A 17,979-nucleotide genomic window follows, 5' to 3' on the forward strand; every position below is an offset into this window, starting at 1 on the left:
AGCCACATCCCCAGCCCTATTTTATATTATTTAGAGACAGGGTCTCACCAAGTTGCTCAGCACCTTGCTTTTGCTGAGGTTGGTTTTGAACTTATGATACTCCTGCCTCAGCTTTCCCAAGCTTCTGGGATTACAGGCATGTTCCACCTCACCCAGAAATTTTTATATATTTTATTCTTATCATTATTATCACACTACTTGATTAAAGAACCCTGGAATAATAGTTAACATTTTATACTATTTAACTTTTTAAAATGCATTTGATAATAATTCTAGATCAAATATTTTAACTGGTTTTGAAACATCATCACTTTGAAGGACTTTTTTTAAGCTAGATTTTACCCATTTTACCCAAAGAAACAAATAAGTATCTCTCACTTACATTGGTTTCTGATGTACCATTCTGCTATACCCTCCTACTTCTTGAACCAGCATTCGGTTCTTTTACCACTTAAGTGTGCAAATGTTTCAAATGTTCCTTAACATCTGTCCTTTTAATTCTAATACTTTCTCCCTGATAGCCCAATGTCACCTGTGCTATAACAACTGCCAAAGCTCAATGTTCAGCCCAGACCTCACTCCTGAGCTGCAGACTATTTTGACCAACTGCCGACTATTTTGGTCAACTATTTTGACCAACTGGTCATTGCTGATTGAGATTTCCACGTAGATTTAAAGCCCAAAGAGAGAAACTCCCTTCTGCTTTCTTCTTTTAGCTCTAACAGAATGCTTGCTGTTTCCTTGAAGGTTTGACACTTTTCTGTACTTCCCAGGCTTTTCTCATGCTTTTCCTCTCTGGAATATTCTTCCTGCCCTTCCTTTTCTGTGTCAGCTCATTCTTCAAGGCTAGCTTCTATCTCTTCTGCATTCCAGAAAATCTTGTTCAACTCTTAATTCTCAAGCTTAGCACAGTTCTTAGCACATAGCAAGTGCTAAATGAAAGTTAGCAAAGATAAATAAGAAGCAGCTTCTATGAACAAAAGAATAGAATACTGGCTCTGGGTAAGTATCCTTGGGAAAGTTATTTAACTATAAAAATATGGAGACAATTTCACAGGTTATTATGAAAGGGAGAATAAAATTGTAGAATGAATATAGGTCAGAGTCCACTAAGTCCTAGATATGTACAATTACTAGGATATTGCATGTTGTGATTATTTATTTAGACTCTGTGAAATTCAATGAAGGAAAGAAAAACTTTTCAATAAATGGCATTAAAGCAACCAGATATCTGTAGGCAAAAACAAAAGTGAACCTCAAGCCAGGTGTGGAGGCCCATGCCTATAATCACAGTGGCTTGGGAAGCTGAAGTACGAGGATTGCAAGTTCAAAACCAGGCACTTAGCAACTCAGTGAGACCCTGTCTCTAAATAAAATATTTTAAAAGGGCTGGTTATGTGTCACAGTGGTTAAACCCCTCTTGGGTTCAATCCCCAGTACTACCAAAAAAAAAAAAGAATCTCGACCTAAGTCTCACAGCTTCTGTAATCATTAACACATAATGGAGTGCAGAATTAAGTATGAAACCATAAAACTTTCTAAAAAATATAGGAGAAAATCTCCAGAACCTAAGACTAGTCTTAATACCAAAAGCATTATTTATAAAAGGAAAAATTAATAAACTGAGCTTTGTCAAAAAAAAAAAAAACAGGAGATAGGGGAGCTGGGATGTAGCTCAGTGACAGAAGAAGTAAAGGATCTCTTCAGGGTCTCCTATAAAGGGGTACTAATCCTATTCATAAATTTCTGTGACCTAGTCATCCCTCAAAGGCTACATTTCCTAATACTATTGCCTTGGGGTTTGGATTTCATTGCATGTATTATGGGGGAATAAACATTTAATCCATTGCACTCTGGGTTATTATTGTCTATTTTTCTAATTCCTACACTTAAGTGTAAGCTCCTTGAGGACTGGTATTTTGTTTTATTCATTGACAGGTCATCAACACCTAACAGAATGTCTGGCTTTTATCAAGCAGTCAACAAATACTTGTTAAGAGAAAGAAAAAAATTGTGAGCACTCTGTATGAGTTAAAGTTAAAGTGTAAGCTCCTCAAAGGAGCTTACACTTAAGTGCAGGAATTAGAAAGGAAGATCTAAGCCAATGACTGTGTGCCAACAAAAAGATCAGTGAATAGACTGAGCCAAGGAGATAGAGAAACAGAACATGCCAGGGCAAAAGAAGTCTTGCTTGATATATTAAACATTGATATTCCTGTCTCTTCAGTGCCAAACTTGGACTTGGCACACCATCTGATTAATGAATATTTCCAGCTGTGACATTACCTCACTGCGGGACAGCAAGCACTCAGTCCAATTAGTTGAATTGTGCAATTACTAGGATATTGCATTATTTGCTTAGAACTTCTTCCAAAATTTGCAACTCCTTCATCTCATGCTCTGACCATCTGATGGTCAGAGCATGAGATTTATTTCCAATTTTTTTAATTTCTGACTTTTCTTTTTTTTAGTTGTTGATGGACCTTTATTTATTTATTAATTTATATGTGGTGTTGAGAATCGAACCCAGTGCCTCAAACATGCTAGGCAAGTGCTCTACCACTGAGCCACAACCTCAGCCCCTTATTTCTGACTCTTGATCCCCTTTTTCCTTCATCACCTGTCTTCCCCTTTCAACCTTCTCTATGTAGCCTCAACCATGAACAATTTCTCGGCCTCTTCTGTTTTTATCCTTCTATCTCAACATAATGAAATCACATTCCCACTAATAGGCTTCTCAGTTCCTACATCAGGTTGTCATGAAATTGTTATTCTATGAATGGTAGTATCCACCCTCACCTGGGCCTCTGTACCACCCTGCAGATCTCCTATGACCAATCTGCTTCCTACTCAGCTTTCTCTCCCAAAGCAGCTTTTACAACCCTTGTCAATTTCCTCAAGCTGACATTTCCTTATTTTTTACTGAGGATGTGGAGACCATCTTTCTAAAATTTCCAGTGTTCTCCCGTCCTGCATCTGTTTCCATTTCTAGTGAAAAAATTTTTTCTCCAGCCAGTTATTCCTGATGTATGTTTTTTGAATTTGTGATCTGCCACCACCCTCTAATACTTTATTCCCTCAATTTTTATCCTTTTCCCAGGTGCATTCCTTTGCCTCATTGTCTTTAGCTGATATACTGATGTTTATGCCATCTTTTAAAATTTTTTTTCTAATAGCAAAGAAAAAAACTTCTTCCGTACACTTGTTTTGAAAACTCATCCTATAACTATTCCTCCCATTGTTTCAGTCAAGCTTATAGAAATTTATCTACACTTACTATCTTCATTTCTTAATACTGATAATTGCTTGCAACTGAATCACTCACAAATCTGTTATTCCCATTGCTAATATCATTGGAATGCCTATTTATTAATTTATAGTGAGAAACATAACTCAAAGAGAATGGAATGTCTGCATCAGTGTAATCTGTTATTCTAGAGGCAAAAAGAGCTTGTGGACTCCGGGCTGAGAACTATGTGATCTTAAGCAAGTTAATTAACCTGTTTGAACCTCAGTGTTTTTATATATAAAGTGGGATAAGTAATACTATCTACATTATAGAATTGTTTTGACGTTTAGATAATTAAATGAGAATTCATGTGAAGTGTGTACTTGGAATCTAAGTGCTAAATATTAGCTATTATTTTTGTTATGTTCCTCTAAATATGCAAATTTGGACAGATAGTAAAATTATAATGAGAAGATTGCTTAGTGCATGGGCACTAGATTTCAGAGGTGGTGGTTTATCCAGTTGTTTAGTTACCTCAGATAGGAAACACCTGATGCAGGGACTGCAGGGCTCAATCTCAGGGAAGAGTGCACTTTCATGGACTCTTTAGAATCCTATTATTTGATACCTCTGCAACATTTGTCTCTCTCTTTTCAGCTTTTTGTGTTTTGTGGTTTTTTTACTGGTTTTTCTCAGTTTTAGTTGTATGTAAACAAAGAAAACAGATTTCTGTCCTTCAAGCCTGTCATTAGATTTGGTGTTATCTCTTTCCTTCTGCCACTATATAATTTTTCTAAGACACCCATTTCTTCCTGTGGCTTTAGCCATCAAATTCCTAATGCAGGCAACACTCTTCTGAGCTCTAATATCATAACCTTAACTGTCCACTGAACAATTCTGCTTGGATGCTCCAGGTGTCAAATGAAATGTCCAAAATGGAATTAGAGTTCCTGTTCTCTTGAACCTGCTCTCTTCTGGTATCCTACTTCTGCTGAAGCACCAAGCCAGAATTCTGGGAGTCAGCCTTATCTCTGGCCTCTCGTTAATCCTTCACATACATTCTGTTAAGTTCGTCCTAAATATTTACTGAATTTGGGGGAGTTCCACTACCAGTTTAGTAGCATCATCATTTCTACCCAGCACTTCTGCAACAGCCACCAAATGAGCCTTCCCACTTCCAGTATCATATCTCACCTAATCTCACACTCCTGCACATCCTCAGCATAAAAGTAGACATGCAATCATTATTTGCTGAATGGAGAACATCTGAATGAATGGACTCCTATCTTCACAGAGTTTAAAATTCAGCTGAGAGATCAACGTTAAACAAGTGTCACTAGGTATTGGGGACATCTCAAGCAGCATTCCTGGCTATCTGAAACTCTGTGATAGCTTGGAGCCCTGCTCCAGATGGGAGTCTCAAGTGCCAACCAGCTGGGATTATATTTCATGAGAAGCTCAAGAAATTAAAAGAGGAATATAATTTACACAAATGAGAACCATAAGAACAAACACATCAGCTAATTTTTCTCTCTTAATGATGCCTCCACTCATTCATAATGGTATGTAAGTTACCATGATGATTTGAGTGGGAGGAATGAACTGAATTAGCTAGGAGTGATAGAATAAGATGATATAAGTTTTATTTATATGCAGTAGATTTACCAACCTTTTATTTAAAGATAATTGTAAATTTACATGTATTTGGAAGAGATGATAGAGAAATCTTGTTCACCCTTCACCTAGTTTCTCCCAGTGGTAACATTTTGCATGACTATCACATCCAGGAAATCGACAATAACAAAATCCACCTACCTTAGTCTTATATGCACTCCTATGCATGTATATTTAGGAGCTATGTAATTTTGTCACATGTGCATATTTATGTGACCACCATCACATTAAAAGAACAGAAAAGTTTAATCATAAGGATTCCTATTATTTTAATAACCATATCTATTCCCCTCCAAAACCCATCCCCTCTCTGATCATGGCAACCTGTTCTGCATCTTTATAATTTTGTCATTTCAAGGCTATATAGTTGGTATTGTACAACAATATTTTTTTGAGATTGACTTTTTTCATTCTGCATAATTCCTTTGAGATCAAAGTTGTTCTACTGATAGTTGTTCCTTTTTCTTGCTGAGTAGTATTTTGGAGGTGAAAATGAAAGTACCACAGCATATTCATTCACTGAAGAACATCTGGGTTGTTTCCAGTTTGGGGCTATTATTAATAAAGGTGCTATAAAAATTTGAATGAATGTTTTTGTGTGAACATAAATCTTCATTTCTCTGGGATAAATGCCTAGGAGTGCACTTGCTGAGTTGTATGATACTTATGTTTTTTTTTTGTTTTAGAAATCCTCAAATGGTTTCCTAGCATGACTACACCATTATATATTTCTACCAGCAATATATAAATGACTCACTTTCTTAACTATTTTTTTATCTTTACAAGCATTCTTACAGTCTTGCATTATTTTTTAGTTTAGCCATTCTGGTAAGCAGGTAACGAAATGTCTTTGGGTTTTAATTTTATCTAATGGATAATTATATTGAACATTTTTTTCATGAGTTTAAATGTCTTTGTATATTCTCTTTATTGAAATACCCATGAATATATTTTCCCCATTTTGTAACTGGATTGTACTTTTACAGTTAAGTTTTCAGAGTTCTTTATGTACTCTAGATACATGTCTTTTGTTGCATATGTGGTTTGCAAATATTCCTTCCATCATGTTTGTGAAAAATTTCTTTTAGCTGGACTTGAAGGCTGCATTGCCTACTCCAATAAGGTCCAATAATGAAACTGAAGTCAATAAATTTTGAAAACCAGTCTTTTTATTGTCACTATACTGGTGAACCAAGGAGAAGTGAGTTCTGTTATTACAGCCTATGATGGACCAATTACTGGGCTAGGACCTAAAGATACAGAGATGAAAAAGGTATATTCTGCCCTCAGAAAGCTGATTTATTACAGAAGACAGTTAAACCAAATACTAACAATCTGGCATGGTAGGTGGCCAAAACAGAGTTTTCCAAGGGTACAACTAGCACAAGGGAAGGAATCTAAGATTAGGCAGCTTGAGGAAGTCTTCCTGGAGAATGTTTTTCAAGCCTAGTTTAGGGAAATACATCTTTGTCGTGTTTCACAGCAGGTTCCTTTCCTGTATTACAACACATTTTCCAACTTCTCTGAAGTTAGTCCTCAGACACTCTTTTCACCATAAATTAATAAAAAAGGTATGAATGTGGAGCTGTTTTTGATGATTCTCTTTAGGGAGTCCCATCTGGCACCCATATTTTCATGTGTCTGTGTATGTGTGGCCTCTTGCCATTCTGCAATACCTAGTACCTGCCAGTTGCACAACAGTCCCGAGATGGATGTGAGCCCTTGTGATATCTTGATACCTTTTCTGTAAAAAAAAAAAAAAAAAGATATTAGAATATCTGCTTCACAGGGTATGAGGATTACATAAAATGATAAAGGTAAAACTCTTGAAACAGTGGCTGACACATAATGAAGTACTCAGTAAATACTAGTTGTTATCATCACAATGCTAAATCCATTCGTGTTATCCCCAAGTCCCAGTTTCACACATTATAATAGGGCTAAAAGTTCATATAACAAATAAGGAGGAGAAGGATATCTCTGAATTATCTGATTTATTTAACAAAAGGAGGATATAAAGATGCACTGACACCCCCATAAATGCAAAATATTCTTATGCTCACATAGGAAAGTCCTGGATGTTAGAAATGGTGCTACCTACCATCAATGTTTTGAGGGGAAACAAAACAGTGTGAGTACAAACCAAAACCTAGGACAGAATTGGGACATCTACTTCAGTGGAACATCCAGGATAACTAATTTTCAGTTTTTGAGTATAGTTTATGGGTCCTCTCTATGTAATAATACAGAAGTCCAGACAAGAAAGGACTGATGGCCATATACAACCATGTTTTTAAGATGTTAAGAGCATCACCTAACTTAATTTTTAAATTGTAATCTTATCTAACATGCAACATGAATCATTGATTCATGGTTTGCCTTCATCAAAGCCATTCTTCTCATTTAGGTGAAGACATTAATGTTTTACAAGTGAGAAGAGAACATGGTTAAAAAGAGTTTCTGACCCTAATTGAAATGATTCTGATCATGAAAAACATTTTAAAAATTAAGTTCTGCTTAAATCACAGGACTAAAGTCAGAATTTGTGGAGATGGTTCAATCCAACAGTGAATGTTTTTCCTCCTTTTCTTTTCTTGCATTTATTCTTCATCTGGCAATAGTGCCATCAGACCTGACAAATATAACTCACACATAATTACTAGAATTGTGTTGTGCAAAGTGCTGTAGTCACTAGCCACATGAGGCTCTTGAACACTCTGAATGTGTCTAATCCTAAATAAGATATGCCTTATGTGTAAAATGCAAACTGAATTTTGAATAACATGCAAAATATCTCATTCATATTTTTACATTAATTACATGCTGAAATGATACCATTCTGGACTATTGGGCTAAATAAACTACATTAAAACTAATTTCACTGGTTTCTTTTTACTTGTTTAATGTGGCTTCCACAATATTTATAATTACATAAGTGGCTTAGCATTTGCGACTTGCATATTTTTATTGGACAGCACTGGTAGAAGATGAAAAAGAGTGCTCTTACAGTGAAGATACTGCATTCTTAAAATTTCTCAAGGGTAAGGGAAAAGGGAATAGATCGAAGCTTGGTCACAGTAGGTGTCACCTACTCGGATACATACCTACAGTTAATCCAAGGGGGAGGGCGTGTTTGATTGTGTTTGCTCCCCTCCCCGCAGCTAACGGAGCAGGTGGTAGAGCTTCTTCTAGGACCCCTTTCCCCACCAGTTCTCGGGCTCGACTGTAGCCGGCCATCGAGCACACCTGCGCGCCCACCGAGGTGCGCTTCCGCGAACCCTGCCGCCGGGTCCACGCCCCCTCCCCCCGTATTTTTATTTTCCTGGTATCAACCGTCAGACTCGCACTGCTCTCCTGAGAGCCACCGAGTTGTCGGCCCGCCTGGGTGAGCGTTCCCCACTTTCCCCCAGCCTGGCCCCGGGAGCCGACGCCCGAGCCCGAGCCCGAGCCCGGTCACGGGCATGGCAGCCCGTGGTCGAGACGCCACCCGGCCTGCTGGGCCGTGGATGCCCGCCGTCCGCCGACAGGAGGAGCCGCGGCAGGCGGGCGGGCGTGCCCAGGGCCTCCGGGCCGCGGGGGGCCGCTGTGACCCGTCTTGGCCCCCGCCGCGCCGGGGGCGGGGTGCTGGGGTTTTGGGGAGAATCTTAGAGCAGAGGGCAGCCGAGGGGGGCGGGTGCTGTGGAGCGGCGGGTTCGGCCGGGGCTCAGCCTGCGGTCCGCTCCGCCCGAAGCGCGGAGGAGCGGGGCCCGCCGCCCAGTTCTTCCATGAGGCCTGAGTGAGGCGCAGCGGCGAGAGCCGGCCCGCGGCGCCTCCCCCCGCATCCTACCCGGAGCGCAGCGGCCCCCGGAGGAGGAGGAGGAGCATGTCGGACGGTTTCGATCGGGCTCCAGGTGCTGGTCGGGGCCGGAGCCGGGGCCTGGGCCGCGGAGGGGGCGGGCCTGAGGGCGGCGGGTTCCCGAACGGAGCGGGGCCTGCGGAGCGGTCACGGCACCAGTCGCCGCCGCAGCCCAAAGCCCCGGGCTTCCTGCAGCCGCCGCCGCTGCGCCAGCCCAGGACGGCCCCGCCGCCAGGGGCCCAGAGCGAGGCCCCCGCAGGCTCCCAGCGGCCTCCTCGGCCCGGGGTGCTCCCAGGTACGGAGCAGCTCTAGGGACCCCGTCTTCCGGGCCAACGCTTCCCCACGGCTCCCCGTGTGTGCCGAGGCCCGGCGCGTCACGTCCTCCGTTCCCCGGTTCCCCGAAAGCATTTCCGGAGGGGCCCGCTGGTTACGGGGTAGGAAGGGGCCCAGAACCGGGTTTGGAAGGTGGCTGCTGGAATCCTTTGTGCGCCCTGGCTGGGGGGAGGGGCCGGGTGCGCGGTCTCCGAGTTCTGGCGTCCCGGGAGGAAGTAAAAATCGCCTCCCCCTCCCCAGCCCTAGAAAGCGGGGCTGGGGCAAGCAGCCACCCCCATTTTTAACCAACTCCTTGAAAAAGAGGGAGGGGAAAAGAAAAGCCCTCAAGCGTTCATTTGGGAGGCAGGTATGTTTATAAATGAGCTAAAGCAAGTCTATTGTTCTTTTTGCAGGCTCTCTGTACATATCTTGGTGATCATCTTCAATTTTGTATTTAACTCTTAAAACTTGGTGCTTTCTCAGATGGTTTTTTTCAGTACCAAGTTGTTACACAAAGGAATGAATGCTTCTAACACCGTTTTTTCCCCCCTTTTCTTTCTCAGAACAAACAAGGCCCCTGAGAGCTCCACCTAGTTCACAGGATAAAATCCCACAGCAGAACTCAGAGTCAGCAATGGCTAAACCCCAGGTGGTAGTGGCTCCCGTATTAATGTCTAAACTGTCTGCGAACGCCCCTGAATTTTACCCATCAGGTTATTCTTCTAATTATACAGTGAGTACACCCGTTCCTAACAACTCTGGGTTAATACTACTGGAATAATGTGATTATTACTTCATTAATCAGAATATGCTAGTGCTTTCTAAACTCTACATAAAAACATTTTGTTATGAATTCATTGAACTCATGAATCGTTTCATGAGGGAATAACTAGTTCAAGAATATGTTTTGTAGTTACCTTCAAGGCATTAGAGTGTAAGTTTGAGTAGGAATTTTTGTCTGTCTGGTTCACTGCTCTCAGCATCTATGGAGTATCCATAAACTAATGAACATTATATCAAGGACATTTTCAATTTGAAAACTAAAACCTATTTCTAGACTTTAGAAACAGCCTTAGGTAGTGGCCAAGCAAGCCTGATTTTTAGTTTGATTTATAACAAGGTAAGTAAATATTCATTGGGAGCTTTAGGGTAAAATAAACTGGTTTTGCTGTAAACTAATCATAAGGTAGTTCTGTTGAATGTTGAGAAATATTTATCTGGGCTCTTATTTCTAATTGTTTGGCCATATGTTAAAATAGTATTTCTGGTGCTAGTTACTTATCATATGTAGAGATGTTATAAGGGGTGTGGATAAAGTGTTTACATAGGTATGGAGAACTTTTAAACTTTCAGTTTTATATTGTCAGCAGTATAACAATTCTTTTTTTTAGTTATAGATGGACACAATACCTTTATTTTGTTTTTATATGGTGCTGAGGATCAAACCCAGTAAACATTTGAGGCAAGCACTATATCACTGAGCCCCAACCCCAGCCCCAACAATATAACAATTCTTAAAGTGGGTCATATTTTTCTTAGCAGCACAAAGCATAGTTGGGATATGTAGAAAGGAATTTGTTGTGCTAGGTAAGCCCAGATGAGTAAATGCACAGGGGTTGATTGTAGGAAAGTGGGGGAGGGAATCATGGAAAATATGATTGATAATACTTTAGTTTTATTGAAGTATAATATAAGGGATACATGGATCATCTCAAAGCTTCACAACCTTAACTAGTTTCCTAGTCAAGAAATGGAATGTTATCAACATCCTAAAAACTTTATTATTTTGACTTTAAATAGTTTTGCCTGTTTTCAAAGTTCATATAAATAAGGATGTACAGAATATATTGCTTTTTACTTTCCATCTACACTAGAATTAAATCATGTTATAATTTTTTATTTTATTTTTTAGTGGTAGTTGGACCCAATACCTTTATTTTATTTATTTATTTTTATGTGGTGCTGAGGATCAAACCCAGGACCTCGCACGTGCGAGGTGAGCGCTCTACTGCTGAGCCACAACCTCAACCCCAAATCATGTTATAATTTGAAGTGATTCTCAGAATTCTATTGCATGACCATATGGAGGTTCCATTTGTCTGTTGATGGACATTCTTCTACTTTGGGGCTAATCCTATTCATAAATAGGATTGCTATTTCTGTGTTCTGGTGGTGGTTTGCCTTTATTTTGCTTAGTATATACCAAGGAGTAGAACTGCTAGGACTTAGAGTAGCCAGCTTTAGTGGAGACTGACAAATGGTTTTCCAAAGAAAACCATTCATTTCACTGTACAATGAGCAGCATGATTTCTAGTTGCTCCACTTCTGGTCAGCACTTGGTATTTTCTGTTGAGCCATTCTGATAAGTATGTAGTATCTAGTTGTGGTTTTAGTGTGTATTTTTCTTATAACTAATGATGGCACATCTTTTTTGTAACCTTTTTTCTTTTGACTGTTATTAATGGGAACAGGTGTACTTCATAGAAACTCTTACACTGTATAGGAAAGCCTTTGGAATTAGGAGAAATTGTAGACGTAAAAGGAAAAACAATTGATTTGGGGTTAAAAGAGCCATCTGTTATGTAAAATAGAAATGAGAACAGCTAGGGTTCTTGCAAGAAAGTTGTATTTAGCTCAGAGAATAAAAGAATGATGGGGGAATTGTTGAGTAGTTGAATAGACTCTTAAGGATATTTTTCTTCTAGTAGCCACTCAAACAGTTCCCCATTTGTTTTCTTCCATATTGACTTGGACTGTTTTATGATATGGAAGGGAAAGGTTTTGTTTTGTTTTTAATACCTTTATTTTATTTATTTTTATGTCGTTCTGAGGATTGAACCGGGGCCTACACTTGTTAGGCAAGTGCTCTACAGCTGAGCCACAACTCCAGCCCGAGGAACGATTTTTTTCACAATACTATACATAGTTCAAATGACTCCTGGGCCGTAGAGCAGAGTATTATGTTAGTCCACTTATCTTGAGTCACTGTCATCTTTTAGGTATTCTTTGCTATTTCCTTAGTGGATAAGCACCTTCTATGCTCAGTTTACCAGAACATGTTGTGAACTGGAAGACTGTTAGTCTACAGGTGTATCTTCTTTGGCCCTTGGTGTGTGATTTAAAAAAAAAAAAAAATTGAAAGTTGTTTTAATTAGTTCTTCATATTTAAATTAGCTGTTGCAGATTTGAATTTTTCTGATTTCTTTTGAAATCATAAGATCTGGCCACAAAGACAACTAGCATTCTGATAGAGCAAAAATTGGCTGTACCAGAATAGAGGCATAATTTGCTTCCTGGCTTACTTCATTTGTTTCTTTTTCTATTTTTTTTTGGGGGGGTGGGGTTATTGGGGATTGAGCACAAGTGTACTTGACCACTGAGCCACATCCCCACCCCTATTTTGTATTTTATTTAGAGATAGGCCTCACTGAGTTGCTTATGCTTAGTGACTCGCTTTTGCTGAGGCTGGTTTTGAACTCTTGAGCCTCCTGCCTCAGCCTCCCAAGCAGTTGGGATTACAGGCAGGTTCCATGGCTCCGGGCTTGCTTCATTCATTTTAACTCATGCAGATTCCATAGACTTTGGGCTTGCTACCTTGCTCTGGTATATTCTCTAGCCTTACAGATTTACTCTAATGACTACCTTTGGTTAAAGCTAAAAGTATTCCTCAATTTATTTGTCACACCAGAATCCTTGTTTTCCCCCGTGACTGTTAGGTTAAGATCTTGTTGTGAGGGAAGGTTTTCCTTATATAATTCAAATGTAGCTACATTCGATCACTTATTCAAGTAGTTAAATACTTACGAGTCAAGCACTGCCTATACAGCAGCAAACAAAACAGATAAAAATTCCAGTCTTCCCAGAGCCTCTTTTCTAGTGGTCTGCCTCAGTTTCTAGAAAGTTCTTGAGTCTGTTTGTCATATTCATGAAAATGTGTTGTCTAGTATTCCTAGCTAGGTCTCTCTTAAGAGTACATTCTTTTTCTAACAGACTTTATGGTATTTGTTTGCTGTGTTTTTTAAGTTTTCCTAACTGGTTTCTTTAGTCGTCCTTCTGATCCTCCTACTAGAATTTCCTATTTTCTATCACATTGAGTTGCTGTATCCATCTATTCCTGGTTGTTGCTTCTTCTCAAACCAGTATGCCTTGAATATTTGATCATGATTTACTAACCAGTGCCAGAAATTCCCCATGGGAATTCATAAAGCATTTACGTTTCCCTCTCTCTCTCTCTCTCTCTCTTTTTTTTTTTTTAAGGGCAGGCATCTTCAAGCTACTGTCCACCTTTCTCCTCTATCTTTTAGTAACATTTTCTAGAAGTACTCACTCTAGACACTACTGTACTTCTCACTGACTGCAAACATCTGCAATCTGATCTTCCTAGGTATATTGCTACTATTTTTTGCAACAGTTAATGATGCTCTTCTGATTTTTTTTTTTGTCAATTGTCATTTTAATCCTCATCTTAGACCTTGAATACAATAAGACCCATGAACACAGTATGATCTGTTCAGTATAAAATTCCCAGTGTGCCAGGTCCTGTGCTAGGTTTCAGTGTTTTTTTTCTTTTTAAACTAGTCTTTCAAAAGTTCCTTTTTAATGTTATAAAAACTAAATATTTAAGGTACTATTTTCTGGGTGGGCTTTTTTTGTTTGTTTGTTTGTTTTGGTGTGTGTGTGGGGTGGGGTGTGACTTTTCATTCCCAAGATATTTCAACTATTATTCTCTCACAGATTTCAAACTACGAATTTATTCAGTAGCATTTAATGTTACAAGCATCACCATTCCTCACTTACCTCCTCCTTTGATTTCTGTGGCAGTTCCCCCCAACTTCTCCCTCAGATAGCAGTCTTGGAGGTCCTGTCATTTTGGCATTTTATTATTTCTCTTACAAATCCTGCCTGTCCTTAGAGTATGACCATCATCTTTCTATATGCTAATAATCTTAAAATCAAATTCTTCATCTGAACTCTAGACTTGTTTCCAATTGTTTGACTTCATGAGGATTTCACATTCAAACTCAAGTATAATTAACTGTTAATCTTTTGCAGATCTTTCTAACTAGCTGAGGCCAAAAAACTTGATGGTGTATTAACTCACCTCTTTCCCTCACTCTTGCTCCAGTTCAATCCAGCTAACCTAAATAGTCTTGACTAGTTCACCATCTCACTGTCTTGGATTATGGTCTCTTCTCTTGACAGTGCATACCAAGGGCATACCATGAAAGGTGCATTTTCTAATTGATGTCCCTCCTGATATCTTCCATAGAATTCTAAGAAAAATAGAACTCGAAAATATTCCTGAGCTTAAAAGTCATTTGGCTCAATATTGAAGACTGAAGTGTGTGCTTTGAAAAATCTGGTACTAGAGAACTAATGCAGGCTTTGAACATGTTGGAATGCCTATCTGTTCAGAATAATGTGTCTCTCTTTTTTTTTTTTTTTGCTTACAGTGGCAGGTTTTGGATCCAATCCTCTGTTATATTCAGAGCAACTCTACTTTTCTTCTACTTATTGGACTTCAAATTTTCTTAAAAGAGTTTGTTGACTTTATAAAAGTCAATGTTAAACTGCATTAACCCCAATGAATGTCATTTTATAGAAACAGAAAAATAGTAGCTTTAGCTAGGACCTGCCGACTTGACTTACTTTTTTCTCTTCATTATCATTAATAATTATAAGATACTATAAGTCTGTAAAACTACTGTATATGGAAACTTAAACTAGTTTTTACTTATGAAGTTCACACATTGTACAAAACTACCATTAACTATATTAGTGCATTCTTGTGCTTAACTGCTTTCATTACTTTATAATATAAAGTTTAGTATTTATAATGGGAACATTTCTTCACTCTAGTTAAGTATTATTGTTTTTTTTTTTCCTTCTCAGAAATTCTCTGCCTATACAAATAAATCTTAAAAGAAAGAAAGTTATACTGAAATATGATTGGATTCTTGCTTTTCATTTAACATGCTATCTTGAAGATATTCCTATGTTGATACATTTAAGTATATATTGTTTTCTTAAATGGTTATATAATAGTCCATTATATGGATATATTTAAGTAGTTGACCAATTTCTTGTTCATAGATTGTTAGATGGATTTCTTAGCAATGAACATCCTTCCAAATAATGTGAAAAAGTGGGTTTTAAGACTTTATTATTTAAAAAAAATTTTTTTTGTAGTTGTAGATGGACAGCATGTCTTTATTTTATTTTTTTTATGTGGTGCTGATGATTGAACCCAGTGCCTCCCATATGCGAGACAAGTGCTCTGCCACTGAACTACAGCCCCAGCCCAAGACTTTGTTATTTTTTAGTGTGGTATAGAGAATAAAAGTGTAGGTTTTGTACTTCTAACTAGCACTGTGACCATACACAAATTTATTGTTGGTATGTGGCTCTACCTCACTCAAACCCTCCCAACTTCCCCTGTTTTTCGCATGGTCTTTAGATTCAGTCTCCTTAGTGGTGTCTGTGTTTTAGCCATTCTCTCTATTTCTCAAAGATATCATGCCAAGTACCACCTCTTTGGTGCCCGTATGCTTACTGTGGCCACTTTAGGGTGTCTTTCCTGATATTTGGTGTGATTGATTTCCCCCCCCCAGCCCCCCCCAGTTTAAATGCCTGGCCATATTTTTCAGCTTCTGAATGTGTTTTCCATCATGGGAGGAGGGATTTGTGTGCTTTTATTGATGGGAGACATTATGTCATGGCCATATTCCCAGCTCTTAAAATAGTCCTTGGCACTTAGTAGGTGCTCAATCTCACACAGTTTTGAATGAATGAATAACCAAAGAGACTTAACTGACACCTGTTTCTTCTGTGCAGGAATAGTAACGCTTATTGATTTTTCTAGGGTTAAATCAGATACTGCATGCAAATCCCTTACTTATCTTTGTAAAAGCATTGAAAAGCTGTTAGTCTCTTTACTAAGTCTATCTTTCCACCGTAGAGCTTTTCTTAGGGCATTTTTGACCATGTGTGGGTGTGTTTTTTTAATGTATGCACTAACTTTAAAACTTAATCCCCTTTATAAAGGTACTGTATTTTGTATCTTTTTTCATATAGTTTCTAATTTGAGTTTCTAGAGAAGAATTTCATTAAGGAATATTATTTGACTATAACTGTTAAGTAAACTTTAAAATGCTTTGGAGGATATTCCAGGCATTGAGAGTGGGAATATTCTGGCCTGATAACTTTTATAGAACTCACCTGCTCAGACCTACGGCCATTAATTATGATGTTGGCAACTTCCAAAGTGGTATTCCAAGTGGTGGAAATTTTAGCTGGAAACTATTGCTATTATCAAAATCAGTTAGAAACCTAGCTGTAGCAGCCAAAAAGTTTCCTGCCATTTATATCATGATGAAACTTGTACTTACTCAAGCTAGCTATGTGCACTTTCCTGTCTTTGGGGATTAATAGATAGGTGCAAACCTTACTAGGTTTTTTCTTTTCAATATAGATACGATCAAACATCTACAAGAATATAGAAAATAGTATAATGAATCTCCATGGCCTTAATAGTAAGCTACATATGTTTCTATATCCCTGGTCCATCCTTTTCCTCTTATTTTCAAGCAAACTCTAAACTTTTATTTCATTGGTAAATAGACTTTATTTTTATATTGCTGTTGTAGTGAAATTTGTTCAAACTTTGTCAACCATCTTGTAAACCTACCAAGATAGAAAAGATGGTTCCCTGTCCAGCTAAATGGAGCCCTTCTATTGTTAAAATACTTAAGTTAGGCAAAGAAGAAGGATAGCCCAGTGGACTTAAGAATACAACTATTTTTTTTTTTTAATCAGATGAGGGATGTTTACCAAAAATCCATGCCAGAGATACCCCAACTCAAAGCCATTGCATACTTGTTTTAGTTACAGGGATTAAAGTGTTGGTTTTGTGTTTTTTAATTTTGGTTTGTAGGAATCCTACGAGGATGGTTGTGAGGATTATCCCACTCTATCAGAATATGTTCAGGATTTTTTGAATCATCTTACAGAACAGCCTGGCAGTTTTGAAACAGAAATTGAACAGTTTGCAGAGACCCTGAATGGCTGGGTTACAACAGATGATGCTTTGCAAGAACTTGTGGAACTCATCTACCAACAGGTAGGTTTGCTGATGGCCACAGGGTGACCACCAGGTAGTTTCCTTCAAGCCCAAGGATAATGGCTACTCCTTAAGAGAAACTAGGTTCAAGTGTACTTGACTCCACATTTGCTGGTTCTTGGAAACTTTTGAAGTCTATCTTGTATAGAATTCCTATAGTTAGAGATCCAACACTAGAGCCAGGCTGGATTGCTAACTCACCTGGGTAGCCACAGCTCTATACAGGCAACATTCATAGCTGTAACAAAGGGTCTATACATACAAGTAGTATGTAGAACAAGATTTGGGCACTTAGGAGGAAGACAACATAAGTATCACCTTCCCCACACCACTCTTGTTTTGTAGGATCTGAAACTTAACACAAAAAGATGTATTTTTTTTTTCCTAAGTGTAGCATTATTGTAGAAGGGGGGAAATGTTAGAGGGAACTTTTCTTGCCTCATAAGCATCTCTTGCAAAAAGCCAGACTGAAAATGGTCTTCTCTTCAGTTTTAATGTTTCTACTTTTAAATTTAAGAATTTACATCTCAGTTCCTTAATTCCTAGAAAGTCCTATCAGTTGGCTTTTTTGTTTTTTGTTTTGTTTTGTTTTGTTACACAGTGTTCAATTTTCATCTTAGCATCTTGGTCATTGACACATAATATTTTTTTAAGGGTAAAAGATGCAGTAGAGAACACTGCCTTTTTAAGACAACAGTGTCTGTGATCAGTGTGAGACTGACCCCAAACAGTAGGGCTTGAAAAGAAATATAAATTTTATTTTGTCTTTAAAATTATTGCCAAAAGAGCAACTAAATTTTGGAATGTATG

General features: G+C 38.6%; 1 protein-coding gene across 2 annotated transcripts in view; it reads left to right on the top strand.

Annotated features, from left to right (window-relative positions):
• The first annotated feature begins 8,547 nt into the window (after nucleotides 1-8,547).
• Paip1 (poly(A) binding protein interacting protein 1) overlaps nucleotides 8,548-17,979 on the top strand; it is a 28,795-nt gene continuing 19,363 nt past the window's right edge. The window contains exons 1-3 of one of the 2 annotated variants that reach the window (XM_027954408.2): nucleotides 8,548-9,033; nucleotides 9,614-9,783; nucleotides 16,984-17,169. In XM_027954408.2, the coding sequence (XP_027810209.2) occupies nucleotides 8,766-9,033; nucleotides 9,614-9,783; nucleotides 16,984-17,169 (624 nt within the window). In that variant the 5' untranslated portion in view covers nucleotides 8,548-8,765. The remainder of the gene's footprint in view (nucleotides 9,034-9,613; nucleotides 9,784-16,983; nucleotides 17,170-17,979) is intronic. The other variant, XM_027954410.2, reaches the window with a different exon arrangement.

Source organism: Marmota flaviventris, chromosome 5 (genome assembly GCF_047511675.1).
Source record: "Marmota flaviventris isolate mMarFla1 chromosome 5, mMarFla1.hap1, whole genome shotgun sequence".
Lineage (NCBI taxonomy): Eukaryota > Metazoa > Chordata > Mammalia > Rodentia > Sciuridae > Marmota > Marmota flaviventris.